This window comes from Vombatus ursinus, unplaced genomic scaffold (genome assembly GCF_900497805.2).
Source record: "Vombatus ursinus unplaced genomic scaffold, bare-nosed wombat genome assembly UNPS02006779.1, whole genome shotgun sequence".
In the NCBI taxonomy this organism is placed as follows: domain Eukaryota; kingdom Metazoa; phylum Chordata; class Mammalia; order Diprotodontia; family Vombatidae; genus Vombatus; species Vombatus ursinus.
The window spans coordinates 9,258,076-9,267,225 of NW_020946557.1; the positions used below are offsets into that span (position 1 = coordinate 9,258,076).

The following is a 9,150-nucleotide window of genomic DNA, read 5'->3' on the forward strand; positions in this document are numbered from 1 at the left end:
GAACTTTGACTTTGTTGTCTTCTTCTGGTCATATGTTTTGATCTTCTCTGTCACCGAAGAAAGATTCTATGGTATGACTTTTTTTTGCACAGTTTGCTCATGTTCCCAGTCAACTACTTGAGTTTTGAAATCTTTGTTAAGGTAGAGGTCTGCTTCCAGGGTGCAGCATGTACTGTCCCAAGTTTCGAGTGTTTTGTGCAGCTATTTTCAGAGATACTTCAGAGTAAATTTTCAGTTCTTCCAAGGTGGTATGATCAAGGGCAAGGTGTTTACTCCTTTCCTGGCCTGTGCTCTGGTCTATGAGTGACCACAAGCACTCTTTTCTGCCTTGGACCTGTGAGGAGGATTCCCTGTCCACCGCCACTATAAGCTCCACCACACCAGCACTCCTCCTATCCCCAGGACCGCCACCCAGAACTGTGACCCAGATCCAAGCACAAAGCAAGAGAAATCTGTGTCAGCACCAGCAAAGAGATTCCTGCAATCCCCTTCTGATCAGCTACTTGCTCCCCCCTTCCATCTATGGGCTGAGAGCTCCGGAAGCGGCCACCCCCGAGGCACTGCGTTGAGCCTGGGGCTGGGATGGAGCTTCTCTCTCACTATCATCACAGACTTTTCCTACTGACCTTCTAAGTTGTCTTCAGCATTTGTGGGTTGAGAAGTCTGGAAACTGCCATAGGTGCCCGTGATTCAGTCCCCTGAGGCCTGCTCCAGGTTCTCTGATGCCTGGTCTTTGTGGGTGCAGCCATGCAGAACTGAGTTTCTCTCCCAGCCCGGTGCAATAGACCTTTTTTTTTTTTTTTTTTTTTTTGGCAATTAGGGTTAAGTGACTTGCCCAGGGTCACACAGCTAGTAAGTGTCAAGTGTTTGGTCTGAGGCCGGATTTGAACTCAGGTCCTCCTGACTTCAGGGCCAGTGCTCTATCCACTGTGCCACCTAGCTGCCCCCAACGCAATAGACCCTTCCAATCAACCACCCAGGTTTTCTTGGGCTGGAAATTTGTTTCACTCTGTCTTTTTGTGGGTTCTGCTGCTCTAGAATTTGTTTAGAGCCCTTTTTTTAACAGGTATTTGGAGGCATTTGGGGGAGAGCTCAAGCAAGTTACTGCTTTTACTCTACCATCTTGGCTTTGCCCTCACAACAAAACAATTTGAACTGATGTAGGAAGGGTACTATACGGAGATCTTATTTTGAAAAATTAAGAAAACAGACAACAAAAATCAAGGGAAACCTAAATTCTTTTGCCTCAATATTTCAGTAACTTGGGATAGGGACCCCTTTAACCATAATGCCAGGAGGGCCTACCTAAGAGGTTTACCCGCATTTGTTGACTTATGAGATATGTATTCATTTAATCAGTAAAACTGAGATTCAATTGAATTAGCATTTATTAGGGGTCTACTATGTATATGCTAAGAGATAAGGATTCAAAGACATTTAAAAAAGCAGTTCCTGCCCTGAAGGAGTTTATATTCTATTGGGGGAACAATATAAGCACAGCTAGTCAATTCAAAGTGCTTTTGAGGAGAGAGAGGAAAGGAGAAGACCTTGTGCAGAAAGTGGCATCTGAGCTGATTTCTGAAGGGAATGAAGTATTTCAAGAGGCAAAGGTGAGAAGTGGGTTCCCTAGACATAGAAAACAGCTTGTGTCAAGTGACAGAGATGGGATGGCCTGTATGAAGAACAGTAAATAGACCAGTTTGACCAGGATGCAGAGTGCAAGAAGGGCAATGGTGCTTTAACTAACCTAGAGAGACTGGCTAAAGCCAGATTATAAAGAGTTTTAAATGCTGAAAAGATGAGTTTATATTTTATGCTATAGGTAATAAGAAGCTATTGAAGTTTCTTGAACCAGGGGAGCTACATTGTCAAACCTGTCCTTTAAGCCACCCATGATTGAATGGAGAAGGAAGAGACTGAAAGCAGGTGATTATTGCAACAGCCCAGGTGAGTAGCGAGAAGGACCTAAGCAAAGTCCGTGGCTTCATAATTAGAGAGAAAACAATTATAAGAGATGTTATAGAACATTGGCAACTGGGGTGAGGGGAAATGAAGAGCAAAGGATGACTCCTAGATTATGAACCTGGGAGACTGGAAAGTAGTGCCCTCAACAGAAATAGCAAAGTTAGGGGAAGAGTGAGTCTACGGGGAAAGAATGATGTGTTTTATTTTGGATATACCGAGTCTGAGAGGCCAACAGGACAGCCAGAAAACAAAGAGTAGGAAAAATCTTAGAAATTTTTTACATTTTCATGAACTCAATTAACACAGTCTTCCTAACACCAGAGTACCTTTGATTCACTGGCAATAAAATGTTTACTATTGTCTACCCAAAGCTCTTTCCCCAGAGAGAGACACCAGTGACAGGGCTGCACTGGAGTAATTACACTAAAATATACACAGAGATTTCAGCCTTACACAGGCGTCAAATACAAGGAAAACCATATATAGAATAAAAGAGTGTTCTTTAACTTAAAAAAAATTCCCTTATAATATATCTGAAAACATAGTTATCCACCAATGAGTAAAAACGCTACCTACCTCCTGAGAGAGGTGACAGATTGAAGGTACAGACTGAGACATCCATTTTTGAACAGACAATATGAGAAATTATCTTGCTAGACTACCAAATATTAGTTACAAGGGTTTTCTTTTTCTTTTTTTCTTTTCTGGGGAGAGGGGATGTGGGAGAAGGAAGGGGGGGGAAGGAATAATAATTTATATAGAACATACTATGTGCCAAGCACTATGCAAACTATGCTACCCCCTTTGACAAATACCTCATTTGAGGCAGGAGTGCTAGGAATAGGACTGCAAAGCAAAGAAAAAGGAAAGAATGAAATGTGGGTCATTAAAGCATTTTTTTTAAAGCACAGAAAAAAGCATAAAGAAACAGACAAGCCAGACAACTTTATGTACTGAAGTTATTATATACTCAAAAGAAAAAGGAAGCTATACTTAAGAGAATAAGCTACACTTATTCAATTACAATCCTTTTTATCTGTCTTTGTATATCAAAATGCTCATTTTAAAAATTCAGAATAAAAATAAAAAATGTTTAAAGTGATCCAATATTTGCTTGAAGATTTCCAAAAACGAAGAGAAACCATTATATTTTTGTTTTATGTCAAATTTGCCTCTCTTCAACTTTCATCCATTTTTCACAATGGCATTTTCCATACTTGAACTATCATATCCCTCCCCCAAAACCTTCTCTCTTCCAGGCTAAACACCCCCAGTTCCTTTAACCAATCCTCATGAAGCAGTTCTTCATGAACATCCACAACAATCTTATTAAAGAGCTCCCTCTTTTTTTCTTCATTGGAATCTTTTCAGTTTGTGTTTTCAGAATTTAACCCCTGAGAGCTTTCCATCTTCTTAGGCCAACTTTCTCTCTAAAATATCACATCACAGGATCCCATTTATCCCTTTTCTCAACATTGTGAAGTCTACTCTCCCAAAATCTAAAGTACAAATCAGACTACATCTGACTTTCCTCTCCTTCATGCAATCCACCCTCCATAAAACTGTGAAAGTGATATTCCTAAAGCACTAGAATTGACCATGTCACTCTTTTGCTCAAAAAACTCCAGTGGCTCCAATTATCCCTTGGATAAAATACAAAATCCTACTTTCTCTCCTCTTCCAGCGATCAAATTTCAGAAACCTTCTCCTGTGTTTCCTCTTCTCTGCTTCAGCTCCTTTTCATCACAGAATCATAACATTGAAGAACTGATCTTGTCTGGGCCCCACATTTTATGAATAAGGATAATGAAGCCAAGAGAACTGAAGCGATTTGCCCAAGGTTAGTTAGTTTAGATCCTGAAGCTCAGGGTTCTTTCATATGTCTACAGAAACTTCTGAAATTCTTTTCCACCTCCTCACCACCTTCATTCACCTCCACCCTAAAGTTTCACTCTCCTGATTGATGATTCCCCAACTCAGACCAATCAATAAACATTTATTAAGCATCTACTATGTGCCAGACACAAAGGACTCCCAGACAAGTTCACTTCCCTTCCAGACTTCCCCACACCTCTGACAACTACCTTGTCCCCATGTGAGTCTCCTTCCACTCTCTGAACTGATTTCCACCTTCTCCCATTAGAATGTAAGCTCTTTGGGGGGAGAGACTGTGTTTGCTTATATTTGTATCCCCAGTGCTTAGTACAGGACCTATAGATAATAGTACTTAATAAATGCTCTAGCTGTCCACCTAATGTCAAAAACAGAAAGCTGTCTCTTAACAAAATTTTGCAGAAGAAATAACCTCTATCAGACCATGTGTCTCAATTTGATTTTGGAAAATTTTGTCTCTGTAAACTTGTCACACGGCCTCCCTTTCTAACACAGTTTTCATGAAATAAAACAATCAATAATTAAAAATGATGATGTAAATGCCACAGAATCTTAACTATTCCTTATCTTAAAATAGTAACAAGAAACACTAATTAATCCCTAAATTCTTTTTATGAAATAGGTATTTCAATTATAATTTAAATTCAGTAAATATTTCTTAACTGCCTAATGTGTACTCTGCTAGATTATGACCTCCCCACTCCTACCCCACTGGAAATACAACATCCTTTTCTTTGTTAGTGGATTTTTGCAATGTAGAAGAATGCCAGAATGCATAAATTCCTTCTAAGAAAGGAAAGATTGCAGTTTTCAGAGGAAGAAATTAAAGCTATCTATAGTCATACGAAAAAATGCTCTAAATCACTATTGATTAGAGAAAAGCAAATCAAAATGACTCTGAGATACCACGTCACACCTATCAGATTAGCTAACATGACAAAATAGGCCAATGATAAATGTTGGAGAAGACGTGGGAAAACTGGAACACTAATGCATTGTTGGTGGAGTTGTGAACAGATCCAACCATTCTGGAGAGCAATTTGGAACTATGCCCAAAGGGCTATAAAACTGTGCACACCCTTTGACCCAGTAATACCACTTCTAGGTCTGTATCCCAAAGAGATCATAAAAATGGGAAAAGGATCCGCATGTGCAAAAATACAGCAGTTCTTTTTGTGGTGGCAATGAAGTAGAAATTGAGGGGATACCCCTCAATTGGGGAATGGCTGAACAAGTTGTGGTATGTGAATGTAATGGAATACTATTGTACTATAAGAAATGATGGGCAGGCAAACTTCAGAAGAACCTGGAAAGACTTATGTGCACTGATGCCAAGCGAAATGAGCAGAACCAGAACATTGTACACAGTAACAGCCACGCTGCGCAATGACTGACTTTGTTAGATTTAGCTCTTCTGAGCAATGCAATGATCTAAGATAATTCCAAAAGACTCATGATAGAAAATGCTATCCACATCCAGAGAAAGAACTATGGAGTCTGAATGCAGTTGGAAGCATACTATTTGCTCTCCTTTTCTTTTCTTCTGTTTTGTTTCTTCTTTCTCTTGGTTCCTCCCATTAGTTCTAATTCTTCTTTACATCGTGACTAATATGAAAATATGTTTAATATGAATGTATTAGTAGAGCCTAGATCAGATTGCATGCCATCTTGGAAAGCAGGGAGGGAAAGGAAGGGGAGAAAACTTAAAACTCTGAATCTTATAGAAGCGAATGCTGAAAACTAAAAATAAATAAATTAATTATTTAAAAAAAAGGATTTGTGGATAAAAAAAAAAGAAAGTAAAGATTACTAACTGGAGGGAAACTGGGGAAGATAAATGACTCACCTGATATCCTAGCATGAAGATTCTGCTTCATACAAAATTCCTCAGGTTGTGAAAGAGACTGCAGAATTGTCAGAGCTGCCCTTCTTAAGGCGCTGTCAAAAATAGGGAGTACCTCACTGGGGAATGCATTGAAATATTCCCCAATTTCCATGTTCGTCTCAAAAAGAGTCATGGCATCAACCACTACAGGATAGTGAGTATCTTCATCTCTTTCTTTCAAGATCTGTAAGACTTCATTCTTGTGGTATTCTGAAACGTAGGATTCAAACACCTGACCAATCAAGGCGACTTGATCTTTATTCATCTTGGACCTAGGTAGATAGAGAAGGATTTTAAAAGAAGCAACCATAACAAAAATGTACACTCTTCTCACATTTTGAAAGTGAAAAATATACAATCTTAGACAATTTGTGGGTCACCATTTTGCATTAGTTCCCATATAAACTAAATATTAATTAGCATGATAAATCAATTTTTAAAGTCACATTCTCAAGAATAGCTTAATTTTCTATCAGAATTAATGAGCATCTCTTTAAAATCGAGAAACTAGAGCCTAAGGGAAAGAATTATTATTTTAGTCTAAAACTTGATCAAATATCTTTCCCTTCTTCAGCTTAATTTATCTTTCTGTTAGCTTTTCCTTTTTCCTCACTTTCTTAGTATCTAATTGTGTCTATGATACACTAAACACATTTTTGTTTGTTTCTATTTTGTTTAGTTTAGTCTGTTCTGAATAAGCACATTGCTTATGATGCTGCCCCTGCTTATAACCATTTTACAGGTACTGTGAGACTTAGAAACTTACATTTTGAGACTGAGTTCATTCCTAATCTAACCCACATGGAAAACTGCTTCCTCTTCTACATCATTCTTTCATAATTATGTACTTGCAAATTTAAATAATTTTTTCCTGATTCTCTTTATTATATACATAAGGGGTCATAAATTAAAGGTGACTAATGCTCCCTATGGTCAAATTTGAGTGCTTTACATTACTGAAAGAGTATGGAAGGGCTAATACAAATTAATGATCTAAAAAACAAGTACATTGGGTTTCAAAATACTTGTTTATAATTTATAAGTTTGAAGATTGTGAATTTAACTTCCTAAACATTTTTTCAGTCATACTAATACTGATGCATGCTAATACTAATACATGCTAACATCTTTTTTTTTTTCTTTCCAACAAGCAACAGCAGAGTTTGAGTGATGTCAGAAGGAATTTGGGGATATAAGAAAAAGAAATTATTTCATTAGCTGGTAACTAACATTTACATAGTGCTTTACAAATATCTCATTTGAGCCTCATGACAACCCTGGAAGGTAGGTGCTATTATTCCCATTTTACAGATGAGGACACCAAGGCAGAGGTTAAGTGACTTACTCAGAGTCACAGAGCTAGTAAATATCTGAGGTGGGGATTTGAAGTCAGGTCTTCCTGGCTCCAGGCCCAGGACTCTTATCTATTCACTGTGCCACCTATTCCACCTCCATACAAGCCAATCTAGGACTGTGGTGTGAAATCCACAAAAGGATAATAATAATAATGATATTAATAACTCAGATTGCTGCCAAGAGTTATAACAATGTAAAAAGAGCTAGAGGAAAGCCCCTAGCATAGTGGGTAAACTCCCTGAGTGAGGAAGATTTAAAGTCATATGGGCAGAGATATGTTGGGTTGTGAACTTCATCACTGGACAAAAAAAACATCTACATGGATGAAATCACAGATCCATTTAACTATGGGTACAATAAATCACAGGATGTCAAGGCTTGCAAATAACTTTTGTCACAACTCTTTGAGGTAGGTATCACCAAGTGTTATTATCCCTACTTTATAAATGTGGAAAAAGACATACTGCTAATAAGGTTTAAGATTTGAACCCAAATCTCGACTCCAAATTTAGTTTTACCAGTTAATTGGGTGGATCTGTTACTTTTAAGAATCAATTACAAAGGCTGATGTCACGTGATTCCCAAAGCACGGAAGTGAATGATTGTCTATAAAGTTTATACAGTATGTAGCCTAATTAATAAAAACCAAAATAAACTCGGGAAACTGTCAAAACTCTCCAAGTCAAAGAATGCCAACATAGGGTACACATACAAAATACCCATAAGAAAACCTTAAGTGGATCGCAATTATGTCCCTGGGGGGGTGGGGTTTAAAAAAAAATCTTTTGGATTTGCAATATCCCTTCAAATTGAGGACAGAAAAAAAAAAACAGCAAAGACATTTTGGAACTTAACACAGATTGAATTTCTCCTAGAGAGCCCAGCAATTCAGATGCTACCCCACCAATCAGAAATTCTAGCTTTGCACTTAGTTTCAGTGCAAAACTAGGAAGGTAACTTAGTTGACAATTTCCTCAGGCACAATTTGCTAACGTTCTTTGCTCATCCAAACACACCCAGGCTGAGTTCACTTTAGTCCTTTCAAGGCATAAGCAAGAAAATAACAGTTTGCCAAATTACAAGAGCTCACCTTTTTTACTAAGTGAGGGACGGGGAAGCGGTGAAATGTAAAATCTACAATCAGAATTTTGCCTTAATAGGCAATTATGCTACTTCAATCCCACGTAACTCTTATTTACCACCCCTCCCCTCTCCCATCAGAAGTAAAACAGACAAAAAGAACTCTGGGATAATAATAACAGGGAGCATTTAGATAGCGCTTTAAGGTCTATAAAGCGCTTTACCAGTTCTCGCAATGGGCTATCAGAGTTTGCACGGCTGTAGGGAAGGCCCATACCAGGACCCAACTTGGCCAAACTTTCCGGCCCCGCCAGCGTCCCCTGGGAGTCCCATGCCCCGGGCACGGGCCCAGCTCGCCCAGCCCCCGCCCCGCCCCCTGCCTCTGCACCCACCAGCGTGTGCTGCGCAGCGCAGCGGGCAAAAGCGCCCCGAGCCCAGCGCGACCCGCCACCTGGCTCAACGCATTCCGAATAGCACCAGTGGCCCGCAGCGGGCAGAAAAGCAGAGAGCCGAAGGAAGGAGGAGAAAACGACTTCTTTTCACTTACTGGGGAACATCTGTGTCTGGAAACCGCGAAGAACAAGACACCTCGGCGCGCAAAGCGAAGGGCAAACGCCGGCTTCGCAAACCAAGGCTCACCACTCTGGGTTCGGGCGGGCTGGCGGGCGCGGGCGGAGAGGGAGCGCGCGCGCGCGCTGGAGCGGGCACCAATCAAAGGGCGGCGAGGTGAGGGCCGCGGCTGTCGCGCGTTTCTCCGGCGGCGCTGTGGTCGCGGCTGTGCACGTCTCTCACGCGGCAGCGGAGCGCGCCCGGCTGTTGGTCGGGCACTGGAGGCGCACGAGGCGCTTCTCTTTCCTGGCCGAGAGTGGGAGGGGAAGGAGGAGCCTTTCCCGGATGACGCACTCTGCCGGTGGGCGGGACTTAGCTGCGGCGTCTCGTGGAGGCGGGTGGGAGGCGTGGTCCTCTCCCCT

At 40.6% G+C, this 9,150-nt stretch overlaps 1 protein-coding gene across 1 annotated transcript in view; it reads right to left on the bottom strand.

Annotated features, from left to right (window-relative positions):
- Nucleotides 1-8,838, bottom strand: part of MCM9 (minichromosome maintenance 9 homologous recombination repair factor) — a 150,096-nt gene extending 141,258 nt beyond the window's left edge. The window contains exons 1-2 of the mRNA XM_027848576.1: nucleotides 8,727-8,838; nucleotides 5,705-6,015 (exon numbers count right to left, since the gene is read on the bottom strand). Of these exons, the coding sequence (XP_027704377.1) occupies nucleotides 5,705-6,008 (304 nt within the window). The 5' untranslated portion in view covers nucleotides 6,009-6,015; nucleotides 8,727-8,838. The remainder of the gene's footprint in view (nucleotides 1-5,704; nucleotides 6,016-8,726) is intronic.
- Nucleotides 8,839-9,150: the final 312 nt, after the last annotated feature.